General features: G+C 40.2%; 1 protein-coding gene across 2 annotated transcripts in view; it reads right to left on the minus strand.

The window, feature by feature from the left end:
- Nucleotides 1-5: 5 nt before the first annotated feature.
- rasa3 (RAS p21 protein activator 3) overlaps nt 6-22,461 on the minus strand; it is a 39,623-nt gene continuing 17,167 nt past the window's right edge. Inside the window, exons 4-25 of one of the 2 annotated variants that reach the window (XM_005724196.1) lie at nt 21,736-21,830; nt 18,729-18,805; nt 13,554-13,634; nt 13,358-13,430; nt 11,651-11,724; nt 11,444-11,548; nt 11,157-11,313; nt 10,906-11,054; nt 10,712-10,826; nt 10,537-10,611; nt 10,337-10,460; nt 9,852-9,958; nt 9,225-9,302; nt 9,010-9,087; nt 8,665-8,738; nt 7,866-7,925; nt 4,907-5,013; nt 3,826-3,908; nt 3,491-3,699; nt 3,297-3,400; nt 3,017-3,200; nt 6-2,884 (exon numbers count right to left, since the gene is read on the minus strand). In XM_005724196.1, coding sequence (XP_005724253.1) covers nt 2,809-2,884; nt 3,017-3,200; nt 3,297-3,400; nt 3,491-3,699; nt 3,826-3,908; nt 4,907-5,013; nt 7,866-7,925; nt 8,665-8,738; nt 9,010-9,087; nt 9,225-9,302; nt 9,852-9,958; nt 10,337-10,460; nt 10,537-10,611; nt 10,712-10,826; nt 10,906-11,054; nt 11,157-11,313; nt 11,444-11,548; nt 11,651-11,724; nt 13,358-13,430; nt 13,554-13,634; nt 18,729-18,805; nt 21,736-21,830 — 2,285 coding nt within the window. In that variant the 3' untranslated portion in view covers nt 6-2,808. The remainder of the gene's footprint in view (nt 2,885-3,016; nt 3,201-3,296; nt 3,401-3,490; nt 3,700-3,825; nt 3,909-4,906; nt 5,014-7,865; nt 7,926-8,664; nt 8,739-9,009; nt 9,088-9,224; nt 9,303-9,851; nt 9,959-10,336; nt 10,461-10,536; nt 10,612-10,711; nt 10,827-10,905; nt 11,055-11,156; nt 11,314-11,443; nt 11,549-11,650; nt 11,725-13,357; nt 13,431-13,553; nt 13,635-18,728; nt 18,806-21,735; nt 21,831-22,461) is intronic. The other variant, XM_005724197.1, reaches the window with a different exon arrangement.

Consider the following 22,461-nt stretch of genomic DNA (forward strand, 5'->3'; position numbering starts at 1 on the left):
CCAGATTTGCATTAATAATTGTTTCATTTGGTTACTCGGGGGAAAACACATCACATTTTCACCATTCATTCAATTGTTTTATGTACACAAATAACAGGCTTATTTTAATACTTTTAAAATATTTGTACAAAATACACTGTTCTCCCTTTTATAATATGTGTTTATCTGAAGAAGCATCTGACTGCAAAACATCAGCAGATGTGCATTGTTAATTTGTGATCACTTGACAGGCTTATCGAGGGCTTGTTAGTATTATTGCATGCTGAAACACCGTTATTGCATAATTCATTCCTTTTATGGGTATCGGGGTTGGAGGAGTCATACCCACACCAACTTCGCTGGGAATTCTGGGAAGGTTTGAATGAAAGTTATAATAAATATGAGTTTCATAAACCTGAGGAGAGTTAGTAACCTGTAGGGGGAGGAAAACCTGAAAGAGATTAAACCCAGGCTGCTCTCTTAATATTTTTTTACTGTTCATAAGACATCTGGGGAGAATAGATTGGCAAAATCTTCTTGAAAAGAAACAGTGATTGTATATGAGAGGAAAGAGGGGATACGCTACGTCAGGCCAAGAGTGAAGTAACAGTGTCTTCAGTATAATTACAGGCAGTGATCTGCCTTTCCTGACCTGTAACACTGTTTGATCAATTGGCAACACAACCCATCATGTCAGTCACATGTGTCCACACTGACAAAAACAAGCACACACCCACATAACAGACACACACACATACCTCATCCAGCTCAGATACACAGCAAAATTTCCGTATGACAAGATAGAAAACAGAGTCAAATTGTTGAGTCAAATTGTTGTCCTTATTTGACCCACCCAAAAAACAAAAACATATAATTGGATTAGTTGCTCAGCTGTTTTACAAACAGTACAGTTATTTTTTTTAAAATATATTTATATATATATTTCAAAAACGAACTTTAGAAAAGTGATAACTGGCACTGTTTGGGATCCTGTGACCATGGGGGCGAACACCCGCGAGGCTACATAAGCACATACTTGGATTCGGAAAATACAAAAGTCGTGGTTTGTAGTCGCTTGCAGAGGCTGCTGTCTACACTTCACATGCACTGTCGGAGTGAAAGACAAAAAATGCGTCCGCCTTTGCGAAAGCGTGGGACAACACAACACAGCTGGCTAGCAACAATAAATCCTGTACCTTCAATAGATGGTGAGGCGCTTCACAGCAGGTAGCTTTTCAGTGGAATGCATATAAATAAGAGTTCAAACGACAAGGTATGGAGGGAGTGGGAGGCTAACTCACAGAAACAAAAGAACCACATTATTATTAGGTAACCAGCGGGGCAACACAATCAGTCACACTCTATCCATTTCACAATTACAAACTAAGACAGGTTAAAATGTTAGTTTGTGTAATAATTAGAAGTGTATCTGAAAATAAAACATCCCTGTTAATGATCTCATTTGTGATAGCTGAAGGGGGTAGACTGGCTTTTACTTATTTTCCTGCTTACACAGGAGTGAAACAGGCCTCTGAGTTAATGTCAAGCTGTGGGGCCTTAGCCCAGCGCTGTGTGTCGGGGAAAAGTGTCTTTCCATTTCATCATTAAAGCTGCTTTTCTGACATTAATTATATTTATCCACCATAAATGGACAGTGAGTGATGAAAATTGTAGCTTATGACACAAAACAGTTGCTCTGCTGTAGTTATTAAAGCCAGTTTTGTACTGGACTACACTGTACTCAGCGTTCTCTAATATTCTGTCTCCCTTTCTGTTTGTATCAGTATAACATAGTCCACTACACTGTACAGCTGTACCTGTAAAAGGACTTGTTCTGTCACGTGCACATTTTCTGCATCTAAAGAAACTGGTTTTGAATGATGTAATTTACCCATGATTAAAGCATAACCTGTGCGGGCAAGGGGAGGGGGAAATGCCAACCTGGGTACTGGTTACACTGGAGCATGACGACCAAATGACAGACCAAAGCTTTAAAAACAAAACGTGGAAAACTCTTTTAAAAGGGTTTAAAATGTGGGCTAAAACTGTGTGTGGAGAGATTTTCCGTAGCTTAAATGAAGTCACTTGGACTGTGAATGGGCCCGACGATCCCTTTGTTTGTTTTTTTGTGGCTCTCCCTGAACTTGTATCCCGAAGACGCTGGGAGGAGAAACTTGAAAGTGAAAGGTACACAGGTATAACATGACCCGCAGAGGGGATAAGCTGCAGTCATTCCTTCTCGTCTGGAGCTTCGTCCGTCAGACGGCAAATGAAAGGTAACAATTTCAACAACATTTAAAATAACCGCACACAAATCAAAGAGGTAAAAGTCGCTTTCTGAAAACTGTGCTGTGAGGCTTGTTCGTCCGAAGATTTGGAGGCGATTAAAGTGCGTGCTGGTCACTGTCAGAACTGTCCAGTGAAAACCTTTGTTCTCTCGTCACGTCATGTAAAGGACAAGGTTACCTCTTCACTCATATCCCTCCTTTCCTCCACAAGTGCTCCTCTTTTTTCTCCTCTCTCTCTTCTAAAAGTGAGGTCTGTTTGTCCAAATGTGGAGCGATGCACTTTGAGAAACTGCAGGTAGGTCCATATACGCGGCTCTTGGAGTTTGGCAACGAGTCGTAAAGTTGTCATCTTCTCAAAACAGGATCAGATCGGGGTGAAAGGTTGCTTTGCTTCCACAAGCGTCTTAAGGAAGTTATTTTAGACAAGGGAAATGCTTTAAAACTCAATACCAGACACAGAGCTCAGTTTCGGTGGGTATTTCTGCAGTAGAGAAAAATATGCTGGTTTTGTCCATCACAGAAACCGGATCCAGGGCTGTGGCTAGATAGAGTAGGTGGAGCTCTCAGACTGCTGGCGGATGTAGCACTGGAAACTCTTGTCTCCAATCGGATGCTCCCTGAGGACAAAGAAAAGGGGAAAAAAAATGTGACTGCAGTGTTCTGAACTAGCGCCTCCACTTTGTTAAAGATACAATAAATGCATTCATCTATAACTTAACCTCCTAATACAACACAAGCAGTGCACGTACTGGCTGCCTATCTTTGTCTTCTTGAACTTGTCGCGTTTGTACTTGGTGTGCTGCTGTTCCAGCGTCTGCACGGCTGAAATGATCTGCTTCAGGGTTTTGTAGGTCTCCTGGGGGTCGTCTATGACGAAGGTGGAGTACTCCTCCTGCTCAGGGCCGTCATATACCGACTTACTGCCGCAGGCCTCTGCAGCGGGAAACGGAATGAGAGACCGAAATGTGAAAAAACACAAATGTGGGAAGTTTGAAAAGAAAAGAAAAAAACATGCGCTTGGCATCTAACCTTGCATCTTGATCAGTTTGGTCATGTATGTGCTGAACAGAGAGTAAATCCTCTCGGTCTCTCTGTCACCATCTACATCCAGCTGGATGTTTGCCGGGAGGCCGCTGAAAAAAACGAAGCGTGCATGGAATGAGAGAGAGCGGAAACAAAGCACAGGAATGTGAAGCTGCGCAGATGCTAGCAACTTTATGTACCCGGTGCAGGGCGTACACCCGGGAGCCGTGTCTGCTGAGAGCTTGCAGCACAGCCAGTGGCCGTTGAGGTAGGCTGAGGGGTGGTAGGTGCTCAGGCGTTTGCGGTTGCACTGGCTGACTTTGGTCAGGATGTCGATCCAGTCGCGCGCCTCTACGCAGTTATTGGCCTGGATGTAGAGCGCCCGCTCTGGCTGAATGACCTGGAACATCTGAAGGAGGAGTGTGGGAAGAAAAGAGTGCAAGTTAGGTAAGAAAGTAAACACTTGTAGGAGAGATTTGGGCCCAAAAGCTCAAACCCTCAAATATTTCACAAGGGCTCACAGGGGGTTCCTTACATTTTTCATTTTGAAAGACTCCTCCTCCAGCCGCTCTACAGCCAGAATGTTCTCTATGGGAATGCTGCAAAGAGCTCCCTCACCTGGTGGGAACAGGAACAACATCAGACATGGAACTGTTGAGGTAATAACAAACTGGATTGTTATGACTGTCATTGAGATGCGTGGTATGGTGTAAATACACATTTTATTTGACCTGTTCCGTCCAGCTTCTTTTCTTGTTAGGCTTTCTGCTTTGTGGCAAATTGTCGTGATAAGGAGTTGTAGTATTTTCATATGGACTTTTTTTTTTTAAAGAAAAAAAATTGTTTTACTCATATCGTAAGTTTTTAATCTAACAGTTAAAAGAGACAATTGGCTACCATTTCTAAGATGTTTAATTTGTTACACTTTACACCCATGCAGATTGTTGAGATCAGTTTTAACATCAATTATAAGCTTGTGACTTCTCTTTGTAGGATGATATTTCACCTTTCTTCATTACGTAACCATTTAAAAATCAGAAAGAGATCTACATATGTGGAAGATCTAATACAAAAGATGATATTAGAAAGCACAGCTGGTTTATTCCACATCAGTTCATGAAATGAGTTCAGCCTGCCAGGCCATGTCAAGATGTTGTCTAGGTATGAATGTGAGAGTGAATGAATAGTGGTATTGTAAAGCGCTTTGAGGGGTCCCGAAAAGCGCTATATAAATGCAATCCATTATTATTATTATTAGGTAGGATGATGTTTGAGCAGCTCCCAGAAGATAATTTTAAGCTATATTTCCAAATCTCTATCTCTATTTTTATGGCCTTTATAGACTTTTATCAGCAGGATGCACTCATAGGAAGTCATATGGTTTAACAAAGGAAGTTGATAACCACCATTGTGATTCCCATTTTTCTTCGTAGTATAGCCCTCTGCTTAAGGAATTTGAAAACTGCTCATGTATGTGTGTTCAGTAACCTAATATCCTCCACATATGTTGGATGATGAGTATGCAGATTCTGTCCCATGTCCCCACCATCCTGATGATACACAATCAGGTGAGTAAACAACGTTACTGGGATCACGAGCAGATCACAAGAGCGCACCTTTCGTTCTGTGGTAGGTGAATTCGTGGTTGGTGAGACGAAACCATCTCTTCTTGAAGTTTTTCATTCCAAACCGGTTTCTCCCCTGGGCTCTCTTTATCATGAACCTGTACAAAAATGGGAAAGAAAAATACGAGATGAGCATTTTTATTTCTTCACGCCGGAAAGTGTGCTACCTAAATGTGTAAGACGAAAAGCTATTTGTAAATGCCATTTTATTCGCTTAAAAGGGATCGGCTGCAGTCCTCTATTAATCATTCCAGTTACATGCTGGCAGTTATTTGAATTAACTGCTGCTGTACATGTTTTTTATTTTTTTAAGTACAGTACAGCTCTCATAGATCATGAGCCTATGAGTCAAAAAATGAGATGGGTCAGCAGGTAAAGGTACCAGTGTTTTTGCATATTTTACCCCAGTACCAACAAATGTGCATAAATCACTGACTAAAACAGGATTCTAGTGATTTATTTCCAGCCTTCCATATAACCACTGATTTCTCTTTATTCCATTTCATTATGAAAATATACATGCTAGAGATGAAATGCAAGAAAAATGATGTATGACATCATCAGCACTCATTTTTTAGGGAATAAGCCAATCAATTTCTTAGTTGTTTAAAAGTTATTGTATTTTTTTAAGTTTTGTAAAACTGTGTTTACATGTCACTCTCTTTTGCGCCTTAATGCCATCAATATGATGTAAATATCCAAGATAATGGATTAGATATCTTCAAGGATGTATTCTGATTTCTATAAACTGACATTCACATTCAATTAAAGGAACCAGTGGTTGCCTGTTGCTTGAAATCATTGTATTAAAATGTTTCTAATGTTTTGTGAAAGACACAATTCATTGTTAAAACATGTAAAACCACTGGTATGCTCCTTTTAAGGATAGTAAACAGCAGAAGGTTTTCATTTTTGCGTTTTAGGGGCCAAAGGTCATGTGAAATACAAAAGCACCAACACTTTCCCACAACACAATTTGAACTCTTTACTACAGAGTGAAGAACATGCTGGTCTCACACCTGCTGCAAGCTGTGTTGGAAACTCAGTTGTGTTTAGTAGCGATATGGTCACAGTCTAGAGTAAGGACATAAAGGGTCAGGATGGGGGCAGATATGTGATCCAAGAAATGCTCACACAGTAGTCCACCTGACATGTCTGTCTGGTGGAGTCAAAACCCCTTTGTCATCAACAACTCAAATTTTAAGTCAGTCTTTACTATTTACTTGCCATCTTATTTATCATCTTGCCATTTATCAGTCAGCTAATACATTTAACAGTTATTGGTCAATATGTCTAGTAATGAATTTTAGCTGTTCGTTGTGTTTAACAACAAACTGTGTTTACTTATTTGCACTGTTAGCAAACAATGAAGTTATATTTAGCTATTTTGACTGTAAATTCATACTTTTAGTTAACAATTTCAACAACTAACCATATTTTTAGTTAATAATTTCTAACCATTTGGTCATAATTTAAGCAAACACCCAATTTAATAGCTGTTCATTATGTTTAGTGACCAATATTATCTTTTTGTTTCATGTTTATCCATACCATTAGCTAACAATTAATTTTTATTGAGCTAATTTTATAAAGTTATTGCAATTTTAAATCCGGTTTTAATTAACACTTTCATCATTTAGAAAGTATTTTAATGAATCATTTTAGTCAAAATTTAACCATGACTCTATTTAACAGCTATTTAGTTTAGTACCAGTGTTTACCAAAAGCTTTGCTTGTTAATCTGTACCATTAGCTAACAATTGACCTTTAGTTTAACTGTTTAGCATGCTTAACCATAAACTGTGGTAACTTCATATTGTTAGCTAGCGTTTAACTTAAACTGAGTCATTTTAACTGTAAAGCCATAGTTTTCGCTAACGATTTTAACTGCTAACCATTTTTTTTAAATGAATCATTCCCAACCTTTTAGTTATAGATTTAGCTATGACTCTATTTACCAGCTACGTATTATGCTTAGTGACCAGTGTTTGACTAGAAGCTGTGCTTGTTTAACCATATAATTAGCTGACAACTAACTTTTATTGAGCTAACTTCACTATAAATCAAATTTTTAGCTAACAATTTAAATTGCTAACCACATTTTTAACGACTGACTTGACTACCTTTTTAGTCATATTTTAGCTATTACTCCATTCAACAGCTATTGATTATATTTAGTGACCAATTTTAACAGTTTTTCATGTTTAATTGGAAACTTTGCCTTTTTATCTGTAATGTTAAGTCAGTCTTACTCAGTTGTAGCTTGCCATTTTAACTGTAAATGCATATGTATAGCTAATAATTAAAATTGCTTAATCTTAATTTTGTCATATCCAAAGTTTCATCATTTTATAGGAGTATAGCATTTGCCAATTTATACTTTTTGCAATTATTTTAGCTAGCTATTTCCACTTTTGACAATTACTTTGAATTATTTTTACTATTTTACTATAAACTTTTAACTAAATGAAATATAAAATATAATTTTTGTTTTGCTTGTGTTTTAACTCTAATAAAATACCCTCTCATGACATACTGTACCCTTGGTTAACAATCACTGCAGTAACCCACCCCTGCGGTCACACTAAGCATGTCTGGCATTTGGAGGAACAACAAATTAAGGCCATCAACACTGGTTACACTTCCTAAGTAAGCAGGCTTAAATGTGTACACTTTACTTTATACCATTACAGCCAGTGTATTTGTCGGTCTACTGCCATGTAAATGCAGAAAGATTAAAATCCAGAGCAGATAATAAGAGTTTCAGATAGTACAACATGACAGACCACTTGTATACAGGTCAGATATAAAGTAAAGTGCAGCAGCATCTACCACAGCGCATGATGTTGGTGGGAGAAAAAAAATACCCGGACTGATTTAGGTGGGGACACAGTGCACAAACAGTAGGGGGGTCTCAAGGGGCAAAGCCTTTATATAGAGAATCTCTTACCTGCCCTTCGTGCCTTTTGACCCCTTCCCATCAACCCTCTTTATAGTGAGTTTTACACTCCTACGCACAGTTGCAGAAACAAAAGAGGGTGGGGATGCTGGTGAGTGAATTGCTGGCACAACTAATGTCAAATGGAAACTCTCCTCCTCTTTAATGCCTCATTAGAAACATCAGAACAGCCAACGTGTCAGCACAAAAGAATCTGTTTACTACCTCAGATGGAGCTTTTCTGGAAATGTTTACTTTAAGGAGTCAGGTATGTAAAGGCTGAATCTGCTTCACTGTAACGCAAAGGTCTAGTCTGACAGACAGAATAGGTTAGTTTTGCATAAAGACGGGAAATGGGGGATCAGACTTATCGGCTGCACATCCATGATGTGATCTCACGTTCCACCACACCCCAAAGACGGATTGAGATCCAGGGAGGGTGGAGGGCATTTTAATATAGTTTAATACAGTGAACCCATTGTCATGTTAAAGAAACTAATGATGATTTGAGCTTCATTACATGGTCAAATATGGGCAGCAGCCTCCAGCAGTCATCAGAAGATGGTCAGATCAATGTTTGATGTATTGTGTGTTTAGAGACGCTCTTTTGCATGCCTTGATGTTGCCGTTCCATTGGCTTAAATTAGTTCTTGATTAGATATTTGCTTTAATGGACAGTTAAACTGGTATACCTAATAAAGTGGCCACTGTGGATATGACCACCTATCTAACGAAGAAGAATCTCGGAGGAGAAGTATTGGAGCTGTTTATAGTCTGCACCTTAAAAAGTTTTAGAAAGCAGGCTCCTTACCCCTCTTTGAGCATGATTGGCGTCTCAATGCTCTTTTGATCCCATTTTCCAGACGTGGAGATCAGATCCAAGAACTGTGGAGGTTAAGCGTAAGAAGGCCATCAATCAAAACGTTTATTGCTGTGGTAAAAGTCTGGGTCGGGCTCATGTGCCATCCCAGTTTTTTTATATCTGTAAAATGAATGCTTTCACATCATTTTATTCACTCATTTATTATCTGTTCATCTGTGTTTATTCTACTTGTGACACGCAAGACTGAAAGACTATTTGATCGTGTGTGTGCTGACAGGCAAAAATTCACTGAATGCAAGAAAAGTGAAAGAAAATCAAAGATCAAACACTCACATTCTTCACAGCGTCTGCATATTTCTGCTCGTTGAAGTAGTCGTAAAAAGCAGCCATGTAAGACTCTTTGAAATTGGCCTTGAAGGACACAAAAAAAAGTATGTAAAGAGACAAGAGGTCAGCATTTTTGAACACTTAGACTGAAATACAAAGGAAGTCCAGCTCAGAGACAGGAACGAAAACAGAAAAACTGCACGCTGAGCTGAGAAACTCACAGATTTTGACTTGGCAAGACTCCCCAGGGTCTGGATCGTCTTAGATATGAGGGTGAGGGTTCTCGAAGTGGCAGGGTCCTGAGGGCAGGAAAGGGCGAATAAAATAAAATTCTCAAGCAGGACCAGAGCACAAAAAAGTAAAGCAGGAATGTTTAAACTTGGTTAGCTCTGAATCATGAAATAATTGCCAAAAAAAAATATTTTGTTCTATATTAAACTTTTATTACATTAATAAAAATGAATAATATTTGCTACATCTGGCTCATAAATATAAATAAATATGGCAAATAATAAATGTGTCAGCACAAATAAAAGTGTAAAGCTCCAGAAAAAGATCTGGTATCTCACTGCAAACTTTTCTGTGTTTTAATTGTTATTGTTTATCAACAACTTAGTTATTTTTGTGTACTATAAAGGCAGTGGTGGAGGTCTTTATTAGTAGGAAAGGCTGTAAAAACTATTGAAAAAAAAAACACAGTTAAAAGGTCCAAATCCATGCCTCCCCTTCCCATTTTCCAAAGCCGTCCAGTGGGTCAGACTGGGGTCTTTGCGGCACCGATTCTGGCCCCCAGGCCTTATTTATGACACCCCTGCACTAGGCGTTAAAGGGTTAACCATCAAACTCACCGGATGGTGCGGTCGTAGATGGAACAGGTTTGGAGAGAGGATGGCTGGAGCGAAAAAACGCAGGAAGATGAAACTGCTCACTGCTGTGTATCGGACGTCTTGGTCAACTAGAGAGCAGAAAACAGAAAGTTTTGATTAGACCTGTTCTGAAAGTCCACAACTTCACAAAAACAGGACTGATGCAGGATATCCACACAAAGAAAACATGTAAAAGCTTCTTCGTTCTGAATGAATGCAGTGCCATGTAATGGCCAACAGGAGGCAGCACAGTATAAGAGACACAGTTCATAATGTGTTACAGATGACCTTAAGGGTTGTAAAGGAGGTTTAAGTGTTTAACAGAGCATAAAAAGCCTTTCTGTTTCTGAGTGAATAGGAAAAAAAGTGTCCTTGGACATCTTGCACATCCTTTACCATCCTTTATTTCCTGTTTCATATTAGCAGCTTTTTTCATCCCCCTCTAAGCCATTCATTCTCCAGGTTACCTTGGAAACGAGTGGCAGCAGACTCTCGCAGAGAGAAGAAGATATCACACATGACGGTGGGACAGCGAACACCAGAGGTTGTGATAACGTTGAAGATGCGGTCTACATAGTGACGAAGGTTTTCCTGAGGTGTGAAGAGCAGGAGTCAGAAAACACGCACCGGCACAAACTAACAGACTTCTTTGGTTTCTCCTTCTTACCCTGTTCGTCTCCAGGTTTTCTGACTCTTTGAGCTTGACGGGGTCGATTTCACAGGGCTTGTGTTCAGTGCAGATCTGCGGCGAGTTAGAAAAGCGTGCGATTATTATTTCATGAGAGATTTTTCAAACGTAACTCGGGGGAAATGAAAAACGTGTTGACATCAAAGTGTCACACCTCATCTATAATTGGCTTGAGCGTGACTTGGAGATAGTGCATTCCTGCCAGCTTCATGGTCTCATCGATGCACTTAGAAGTCAGCGAGTTTCCCCTGAAAATGGTGTTTGGATCCCTGCGAAAAGAACAAAAAAGTGAGAATTTGGAGTGAAAACAAACAAATACTGGTCTAAAAGTTGTAATGAGTCACTCACTGTGTGCGGTTAATTTCAGCATGAGCAATGGCGCTGATGAAAGGCACTATTTTGCCGTAATGAAGAAAGAGACGCACGAGAGGGATGGCGGCTTCTTGCTTCTCTCGACACACCTCCCCGAGAGTATGAGCTGTGGACGCTGAAACGGGCTGAAAACAGAGGAGGGGAGTTGAGAAACGGCGGTTAGCAGCACGATTAACAGCACTTGAGTGGGGGGGAGGGGTTAGCAGAGCAGGAGCAGGTGCACACACCTCGACATTAGCGGAGTGCAGCAGCAGATCTCTGAGCGGAGTGTAGTGTTCGGAGGGGAAGACGTGGTCCTCGGTGTAAACGATGTTCAGACGCAGAGAGCCGAGCTCATCAACCTTCACAGACTTCCCCCCGTTCTCCCTGGGCTGCAGAAAGTACCTGCACAGGAAAAAGTGTCGTTTTATAACATCTTTAAAACTAGACTGGATTAAAAACGGACAGTTGTAACATGTAATCCTAAAGCGAGGACTGGGTGGAGGGTGGAATGTGTGCCCTGTTTTTTTCTCACCATGCGTCGTGTACTCCGGCCTGACCCAGGACCCGCAGGGGCACACGCACACCTCCCAGAAACTCATCCCCAAACTTCAGATTGCTGGCGTTCCACAGGTCCACCCTGAACACAAAGAGCATGGAACCGATCAAACACCAGAGAGGCTTGACGCCATGCCAAGTTCAGCGCTGATCCCGGCACAGACAAGACAGCAAACTGACTCACCTCAGCGCCAGTTTGTCAACATCCTCCTCTTCAACGTCAAACTGCCGCTTTGTGTAGCTCAATGGCCGCGTTACCTAGAAATGGAGAAAGTTTCAATTTGTTTACATCCTATTTAAAAAAAACGATTTTAAATCATTTTGGGTGTAAAAGAAGATCTCGCTCACGCTGGTTTGGGGCAGTAAGAAAAGACATTTTGAAGCAATGAAACAAAAAATCTGATCACATGACAGAAATATGATGGATGGGCTATGTTAGAGCGAGGGGGGAGGTGCTGCCAGCTGAAAGCATGACAGGCAATGCACAGTTGTGTTCATGTGGTGGTTAGGAATAAATAGGACGTTCTTGTCGGCTAGAAATCAATGGGCCAGATTGTTTGGTTTGTCTGAATCAATCACAGTCTTGTCCTGCTGTCTGCTGGTGCTGCAACGAGGAGGCCACGGCAGAGTAAGTTCCTCAGCGAGAAGGAGGAGCAAACACAAAAATGTCAAAGTGAGCGAGGGTTAACGGGGCCAGTGTGATAGGGGGTGTATGAAAAATATCTTTACATATAAGCTAATGCAAAGAGAGTGGTTTTTTTTTCCAAAGAACATTTTTCTAATTTGTTCACATGTAACGTTGCTAAGCTGTGCTGCCATGTTTTTTTCTCTCTAAAAAAAGCTTTTTTCCTCTTGGATCATTGCAATGCTCTGACCTTGGGGTGAATTTGCTGGGACGTCCACTCTTATAAAGATCGTGGCATTGTGCAAACATAGATTTTCCAGAAAGGCAAACAGCTAAAACTTCTGCTTTTAAAGAGGTGATCACACTTGCTGATGATCAGTTAATTGAGTGGATTTAATTAACGGCACCTTGATGATACTGACCGAGAAGTAAGGTTGTACTTAGTCTTTCACATGAGTGCACGAAATCCCGTGAAAACTTTCTGTTTCACATGACTGTAGCTTGTTGATATTAATTATAATTAGCTTGTTAGCATTTGTTTATTAGCCACGCTTGTTTTTGTAAAAGTTACAATGTCTGCTTTATTTCTACAATTAGTAATCACAGCTCAAACCCCCCCCCGCCCCCAATTATTTATCTTATGCCTCCCCTCAGTTCCTGTCTTTTTAATGCCTTGCTGCCTGAAAGCCCACTTTGGAAGCAAACCTGCTCCTAAACTTCCAGCAAACATGCCCGAGTGAGCTAACAGGATATTATGTCAAAAACAGAGTGATAGCAAACACCTGGCATTGCCACACTGCCCCAAAGCCTTGGAGTCAATAGCTATGAGGGCTCTACGTAGTTATGCTCTTCATACAGACCACAATTTACTATCTTAGATTCTAAAAATCAATAATTCAGCTCGTGTTTAATGTATGTGAAGCCTGTGCAAACACCACTGCTCATTCAGTGGGAGGAACATATGAGGTTCGAGGTTTTTGCATCTTAAACTCACTAGCCATGAAAACCTCTAACTTGATACAAAAATGAGGTGTTGTTCACAAATAGTTATCAGTAATTTGGGAATAACCCCTCCCCAAGTAAAACACAACAGTTTAACTCATCAATAACCTCATTCAAGTGTAATAAAGAGAATTATAAGGTCAATGGCCTTTCAGAGGAACTGGGATTGTGAATCAGGCCACATTTTACATGAAACTGGAAAATTGACAATTACACTTATTTGTATTGTTAATATATATATTTTTTCATTTCTTGACACACTACCTCAAAATAGAAAACCTCCTCAAACTGTGGATTGTTGGTTTTTCTCTTCACCTTAGTCTTCTTGGCTTCTGACCTGAGCGGTAAAGAAAAGCAGATGGAGATAAATCATCCACGTCCATGTATATTCAAAGCTAAACGTGATAAAGTTGTGCATGCTGACTTCTAAAATCACACTTAATTGTGTAAGATCTCACACCTTGAAGGACCTAGCAAGGACACGGCAGCGTAGGGGTCACATTGGCCGTTGACAATCGGAAGACCTTGGCACTCCAGTACTCTGCAGAAACAGACGAAGTGAACATCAGCGAATGAGCACACACACACACACACACACACACACACCATAGTCCTACAAGTTGTGTCACAATAACAGCTGTAAAAACCCAGATGTTCTTTACAATATACTAATTATTTTAAGTTCAAGTGTTCTAATCTCCAATCCTTAATAAAAGAGGAGTTGGCTCAACTGTTTCCTTCATTTAAAAATAGCAGCAAAAGAAAAAAAAGGTGAAGGATGAAGAGATCGCCAAATACCAATGGTAAAACAAAACCGTCTGAATATACTCCTGGAGGACTCTTAAAGCCCCATTACACTTTACATAATCAGTTAATGATATTACTCGTAATAGGGTCATGAGTACTGTCAAGATCATTGAGAGCTGACACCCAATCTCCCAGCCCTGCACACCCAGTAAGAGCCTCAGACCTCTAGTCAACCCGCCTATAGGATAAGAACAAAAAAGAAGCTATTATCAACACAGAAATAATTGCTATTGTGCACGTAGCATCCGACCACATATGCAAGTTTCTGTGGAGGTAAACAACCAGCAAACAACCTGCATGCAGAAAGTAGATGACTGTGCTTTTGTGATTATTTGAGTTTATTCTGGAGGTTCTCAGTATCTTAGTGCTAAAAAAAAAAAGACTCAATACAGCTCAAAATTCATTTAAGAATCAATTTTTTCTAATTTGAAGACATTAAAGAAATTTACCTGAATACACCTGCATATACTTTTTGAGATAATTGGTGACATCTGAAGCCTTTGTGAGAATTTAAGGATGTTTTTCCTGCTGGTCAGGCTAAATACAGTTTAACCCATGATTAATGTCTTTAAATCACTCCTGTGCCTTTCCTGGAGAAAACGTCCATTCAGCTTTACCCACGGACTATTTAACAACAGACAATGTGTCACCACTTCCTGTCATTGTGCAAAGAAAAAGCGAGGCCAACACATCTCAGAAATGGGTGCTGACATCTTGGGCTGGTGATGTCATTTGAAACAAGAGTTTTCTGGGCATACACGTTTCCTGTAGACTTGTTTTGCTCTTAGCTTGGTTTGCACCAGCGCAAAGTGGCGACTTCAGGTCCACCTGTCAAGAATGTGTGGCTTTACCAGGTTGAAAAAAAATCCCTCAACATCTTAAAATAATACAAAACCAATTACATACATGAATAAAACTATTCTTTTTTTAAAAAATTCCAATCATTGCCATCATTCTGTGTGAACGTTTCATTTAGAAAAATAGTTTGAATGCCAGCAGCTGGCACACAGTGACCATCGAGGCATTCTGGGACAAATCCCCCACCGGGCTGTGCTGAGAAACACATGAAAAAAAAAAAGATGTAAGAAAGTAATTCCCTCTGAGCTGTTTGGCAAGTGCCTGTGCCAGTTTTAAATCCAGCGCCATTCAGCAACTACAGTCACGACCCAAGCGTCACTTGTGAGAAGTTACAGGAAAATAAGATCACATTAAAACCATCAAAACTGTATCTTTAGGGAAATAGACAAAGATTTAGTTTAAAGGAGGAAACTAAACACAGGAAGGCTTTTGGTCCATAAGTGACACCCAAGAATTGTGATTTTTCTAAAAAATGTGACATTTATTTCACTTCTTTCATTATAAATAAACACACTGCATTTTAAAGTAGATAATATATAGATTGTTTACACTTTATAGTATAAAAATCTATGATCGCCACATTTTATTAAGTTATTGACATCTTGCATATTCTAATTTCTCCCCTATGGTATAATGTAAGTATATTTTTCATCTTATTTGTGTGACGTAGACAGTTTATGTGCTACAAAAAGCAAGCTGTTAAAAAGTTCCCTTTTAAAGCACAAAGAACTAAAAACTAACTGAACGCTGGCTGAGTACACTGAAAAAAAGGTCAGGACGAAGCAGTAAAATGATGTTTCAGAGTGATTCACTGTAATCTATGTCTACGTGTCACCGCTGTCCTCCTACCCCATGACATCATGCTGTAAGGAGATTAGCATCCAAACAGGACACCCAGCGGGACGAATCACTTCCTGTGTGTCACCACTTGTGATGCACCACTAGTCACAACACATCATGATGAACCACACGGCAAATCACAGAAGCGCTGCCCGCAATTGAATAGACACACATGTATGCACACAGATGCGCGTGCACACGCAGGTCCCCTAATAAGGAATAAGAAGTGGGCTGGGTTAAGCATCACTAATGCCAGAGCACTTCCTGGCCAGTAAGCTTGTTTATATAACCCTTGTTTGGCCTACAATCCTGGCCCCACGCTACCTCATCACTGCTGTGAGCTCTGGCATGCCAGACAGCGGTGGAGATCCGGACTTTTTTTTGGTTGTTTTAGTCCACATTACTCATATTAGGTTAATGTGCTTCACCGCTGCACCTATGCTTCCTGTCAAAAACAATATCACTCAAATAAAAGAGAAACTAATTACATCACAGCCCAGACAAATAGAGTGGATGTGATTATGAGTCAGTGTCTCTGATGGCTACACCACTGCGATATATGAGAGCAGGGACGTTATAAGGCACTTGTTATCTCCTGATGTCCCCCATGGTTTTACACGACCAGCTCCAATCTGCCTGTCAGTGTCTCGAGTCATCAGTTTTCTCAGCATTTTGTTTACCTGTCTGTTTCCAAACAGGGCCCACAAGGAGCCTGCATGAACTCTGATACACTGCCTCAGGGGACTCTGAGTCAGTGATATTTGCGGTTGCAAGCTGAGAGAAAAAAGAAAGAGAAATGGGGAAAAGAAATACTGAAGGTGGAAATTAGAAACAAGCGAGCACTACAAACCGCTACTGATCCCTAAAGGCTCGAGGCTACATGTAGCACTACATGTAGATATTACTGAGAGGTCAGATTGAGGCATCTTGAATACAGCAGTCAAGATCGACTAGGGACAAGCTAGAGACATAAGCAGTACGCTAAAGTTGGAACAATTTGTGAAGGCAAATTTTAATTCATATTTGCGCCTTTAGACTGAAGCCGTGAAGGATCATAGATATGTTTTATCACCTGAAAATGGGTCTTTTTAAAAATAAGTTTGTCCTACAGTGGCCACCGTAGCTAGGGTTATGCACTTGAATTAAGTGGGGTAAAAAACAGAATTCGGTTAACTGAATCTGCAATCTACTGACATCTAGTGGTGAGATTTTCCCCACTGTACCTTTAAGTCTAGCAATAGCCTCTGGGACTAAAAAGTGTCAAAAACTGCAGTTCCTCTAATCGCCACTTGAGGCTGAGTCCCACATTGAAATGTCAACTCTACATTAATATACTTGTATCTCAATACTTAATAGTATGTATTAAGCATGTATTAAGATGCATTTTTATAGCCCGATATTAAAACACAAAAAAAAGATTTTATTGTCTCGGTGCAAATGTTCCCCACTCATAAATACAGTGGGAATTTATTCTTATAACTCTCAAGTCTAAATATTGTTATCTAGACAGCTGTTAAGTCTTAGAGTTAAGGGCATAGTCCATTTGACTGACAGGCAGCTTCCAGTTACTCCAGTCACGCTTGACCTCTCGGTTTGTGGTGTTGGTGCCTTTTGGAGCATTTATAATTAAATTACCTGACAAATGATATGGTTCGCTGTGTAGCTAATTATGACATGTTGTGAGGTTGGTTCTGGCTTGGCATTAATTAGCTGGTATCTGTTTCTGTGAAACCGACCTGCAGAGTGTACAGATACAGGTTACCAAACAAGCTTGCTTTTACTAGCTTATACGTCAACTCACCAACCTCTAGTTATTAAAAAAGTACACAAAATTAACATGCTGACACTGAGGCATTAAAATGCAGAGTTCAGAAACCAATGCATGATGTCATGGTGGCTATGTCTGTTTTTATATCCTACTTTCAGCTTTCAGCTCTCCCTTATTCACAAGGACTTGCCACTGTTACATTTTTACACACTATGTCCTTCCTGATACAACTCCCAAGGGATTTGTGTCCCCTAGAGTCAAACTCAGGGCTATGGAGCCACTCTGTCTGACTTCATATAAATTCAGACAAGATAAGAAGAGATCTTAACGCTGGGAATACTCTAAAGTAATAAGACTAAAAACTTTGAAGCCTTCTTCTTATTTTGTTTATACTTTTGCAGTAATTTTAATAAAACGTAATACAGCCTGCTGCTTCTGCTTCTTTTTTTGGGTGATAGTGGTTTCTTAAAATAGTTTAAACACCACTTGAATTGAGGAATTCATTCAGTATAAATCAGCAGGCTACACACTTACTTCATAGTTGTAGTCCTAAACCCTCGGGGGGTGTGGAGTTCAATCAGAAACATATCTGACTTTGTGTTTGAGGTATTCTGCTGTAAAATGAGTACTAACGTCTGCCAGCATGTCATGTTTTTCCCTTTGAGAGATGGGAAGGGGGTTTAAATTGATGGAACCATCATCTGTGTTTTTGTGATTTATGGAAACTGAAACTAGCTATTTACTCGCTTTTAAAAAAAGCCCCCTGTGTGTAGCATCAAACAAAAACTACACAAGACAACAACGTGCTTAAAATGTAACTCTTAGTAAAAAACCCACACGGGACTCAACTCTGAAGACGTGAATGAAGCTGGGTCTCCAGTTTACAACACTTTAACGGTAAATTAATAATGGCTAAGACTTTTTTGCTTAATGGACAAGGCTCTCCCCGTCTCTGCTGTACACGTGTCTTTCTAGAGAAATCTGACTAGATGACCTGCTGCTTTCCACTCTAAGCTCCTTACCCACGATGTGCACTGGGAACAGAGCCACGCTGGCTCGTCATCAGCCTGTACTGCTACACGCTACAAAGGCTGAAAAACCAACAAGCGCACACAGTCGTAAGCGTAATAATTCATCCATGAGCACAATTATCATTATTCATCGCTTAAGTTTACCAGTCACATGTGAATACAGTCACATTTTCAAACAACAAAGGGCCATGTACAAAAAAAGTGTCTTTGTCACCGCCTGTTAGCACCATAGTGGAACAAAGAAAGATGGTATGGCAATGCAGGTAAAAAATGTACATTAAATCCAAGCATTTTTGCGTGTTTACGTGTTTGTGTGTATGAGTGGCCTCACCGTGTGGCCAGTTTATGGCTGATGACGCCACTGTCCGTGATGACTTCACTCAGACGAAGCTCCAGGTGCACTTTTCCCTGCATGACACAAAAACAGAGACACCTGTTATTAGCCCATTGTTTGTCCACTGAGAACACAGCATAAAATTCAGCCCTCTGCAGATTTTTACCCTGATGTGTGTACAGGAAATACAGTTGGTTTGTGTAACAAGACAAATTTCTGCTAAATCTGAAACTGAAACCGACATGCAATCTGTTGCAAACTTGGTGTTTCTTAATCTTATCTAAGGCGTGAAACAGTTTCTCAGAATAGGACCGATCCATGGAGAGGGAGTTTCATTCAACACACACAGAAATACGGAGTAATTTATCTCTAATAAATCCCCACACAAAACAAAAACACACAATCATGAACAAGTGGAATTCCTTCAGTAACAGAGACACTGTGAAAATAGCTGAGCCTGAACATCATGCTGAAGTTATTCTTCCTCTGAAGTGATTGGATTAATGACATGATGACAGTGCAGCGATGCAGCTGTCTAGAAAAACTCCATTAATTAACAGCATCAGTATGCAAACCTACAGGCGTTGGCTCTTTCTGCACGATTCAAGCTGAGAGAACAAACACATGCACACTTTACACACACATGTGCACACAGGCAAAACAATGTGTCCTCTATTGAAAAGAGAAGAGAGACACTCTATCTTCCTACTTCATCTGATCCATCACATTCACTTTTCTCTCTCTTGTCTCATTCTCTCACACATCCTTCCTCTCCCCAGCTCCTCGCATGAATGTCTCTCTGTTTCAGACCCCTGCTCTAGGGCTACACACACCCATCTGTCTGCAGATGTTACTGTTCACTGTTCACTGTGTCTCACACTCTGTGTGTGCATGTGTGTGGGTGAGTGACACTGCTGAATAGTGAATAGTAGAGAATACTGCACATGTAATAAATAAGTATGGTGGACAAGTGCTATAAAACGAAATCTGTACATATCATAACAACAAGTTGAAGACCCTACAATATTAAAACGAAAGAAACCCCAACAATCACACAACCCCTCTGCGAGCAAGCACTTGGTAAATGTGGGAAGGAAAAACTCCCTTTTAACAGGAAGTAACCTCCAGCAGAACCAAGCTCAAAGAGAGTCATCTGCCGCGACTGGCTGTGAGCGAGGGGAAAGAGGACAAAGCAACTGACAGACACATCAGTGGTAACAGAGAGACTGCAAACAGTGCTACACTGAACATTAAAACGACCCTTTCACCCAGCGCTGTCCTTTAATCTTCCCGCAAACACTTCTTTTATCTTTGTCATACAAGATGAGTCAATGAAAACAAAAACCTGCAGTCCAAACATAAGCTCTCACATCTGTCAATCAGCTGACATTTAGCCATTAATTTCATTCATTCATGGCAAATAGAGAGCATAGAGTAATATTATAAAAGCTGCATGTTAACTCTTAGAGGTGAACAAATGTTTTTTATGTAGACACAGAGACACAGGTGACTTTGACCCTCCAGTCTCAAATGTTTCAGGTGCACACACAGTCTGTTTGTTTGGGTTCTGCCCCAATTCAGACACAAACACACAGATGCACTACATCTATACATGGTGGAGGGAAGGTGTAATATTTAAAAGTTTTGATATGAGTACATTTAAAACACTTGTATTTCCGTACCAAAACAGTGCTGTTTAGTACCTTATCTTCAGGAATATGATTTTTAAGCAGGGCCCTTTTCCCTTAAACCAAACAGCTTATTAAAAGAGGATTTACTGTATGAATAAGTAAAGTGATACAAGTTCTTAACATTAGGTACCCTAATTAATATTAGATTAAGGACAGACCTAAGCTAGTGTTTGCCACTATAGCTCACAGGCAACCCATGTATTAAAAACTAGTGTCTGCTAATGTTGGCTAAAGGCAACTAATATTAGCTGAGGTGCCACTATAGCTCACCGGGTTGATCAGGTGACCCATGTACTGAAGGCTAATGTTTGAAAATGTCAGCTAATGTTAAAAAACTTCAGCTAGTGTTAGATAAAGTTAGCTAACATTAGCTGGGCTATCAACACATAAAATGAAGACTGGTAAGTAATGTAAATTCATGTTTGCTAAGTTTAGCTTGAGGTACTGTTAGCGAAAGTTAGCTAACATTAGCTGGGGTACCACTGTGGCGCACCTGGTTGAGAAGGTGACCTTAGCCTAGTATTCAGTATTGAAGGCTAATCAGAATTGATTCTGATTAGCAAGCACTAGCTAATGTCAGCTAGCCTATTCTTTCAGGTGCTCTGTTATTCACAGGGGCGGTCGCCACAGCAGCAGGAACTACATATTTGATTTGTCAGATTTTTTACACCAGATCCCCTTCCTGATCTATACCTGGTCTCGAATTGGGGCTCTTTCATGTGCTGGGTTAAAATTTTAAGACTTTGAGACTTTAAGATTTTACCTGACAATGTGTTTGCCACCAAGTGTTTAGTTTATATTAAAAATCAAAAGGAATAAACTCACATCGAAACAACAGTGGCACCAACAAATAAAAGGAGGGTGATAATGAAGCAATGTGGGCTTACAATAATCTAATACAATGTCTTTTTTCACACTATGTTTTTTTGTGAAAATTTTCAAAGAAGCTTATCAGTGTACGGGGAAAAAAGGGGAACATGACTGTGCAGCTGTGTGATGGGATTAATGCTGTGAACTGTTAAATTTGCATTAAGTGGAGAAATTAGAAATGCTATTATAAGACTGACCCAAATAAAGGGTTTCTCTTACCAGTGATGATTTATGGTTTAGGTTTGCTTTGAATGTTGACTGACATTAAAAGTATTTAATGCCAGCTTTCAATTTTAACTGTACACATTTTTAGGGGAGATATAAAAACCCTTTAAAGCTGTAGAAAAAAACAACAACTAGAGATTGTACAAAAAGAGAGGAAGAGATGAAAAGTGCACACTTAGTTTTGTTATAAAAGTATGTCTCCGTGTCTTTGTACTGACCTGCACCTCTGAGTCAGCGCTGACAGGTTGTAGCTGGAACCAGGTGTCTTTCCCGTGATATTTCTGCAGGTCCTCTTTCTTCACGGCAACCTTGCCTACGCACATGTTAGCACACAAAGATAAATGAGCTGAAAAACACAACTCACTTCATGCATCCCAAAAAGCCTGCGTACTTCAGTGTGACGTAGATCGTGAATGCTTGACAAACTCTTACACAAATACTTACATGTCTGCTCATGTACTGTAAAACCACATGCCAATTGCTTTTTAATGCACACAGTCACCTGGCACAGAAATACAACAACGTGCATTTCGGTACCCTGGAAATGACTCCAGTCATTTCTTTTCTGAAATCAGTCAGAGCAGGGGTTTGCAACACCCACAGACATTAACACACATACCCACACACACATAAATTTTTCCATTTGTGTGTGTGGTGCTTGAGACCTCACACACACCCACGCTGCACATCCAAACCCACCAGTACACACTGACACACCCAATGATAGAAACAAACAAACACACACCCTTGACACGTATTTGCAGCCAAAACATTGTTCTGCGATAAAGCAGTCATACCCACTATACAGATACACATATACATATATGATGGTATGTGTGTATATTCTTTCAGACCTGTAGAACCTTGCTCTCTCTCTCTCGTACTATTTCCTTGGTCACCCCTCTCCTCGTCTCCCATTCGCCACGCTCGGCTAACCCGGCGAT

The sequence above is a fragment of the Pundamilia nyererei genome, unplaced genomic scaffold, assembly GCF_000239375.1.
Source record: "Pundamilia nyererei isolate P.nyererei 1_Seehausen unplaced genomic scaffold, PunNye1.0 scaffold00011, whole genome shotgun sequence".
Lineage (NCBI taxonomy): Eukaryota > Metazoa > Chordata > Actinopteri > Cichliformes > Cichlidae > Pundamilia > Pundamilia nyererei.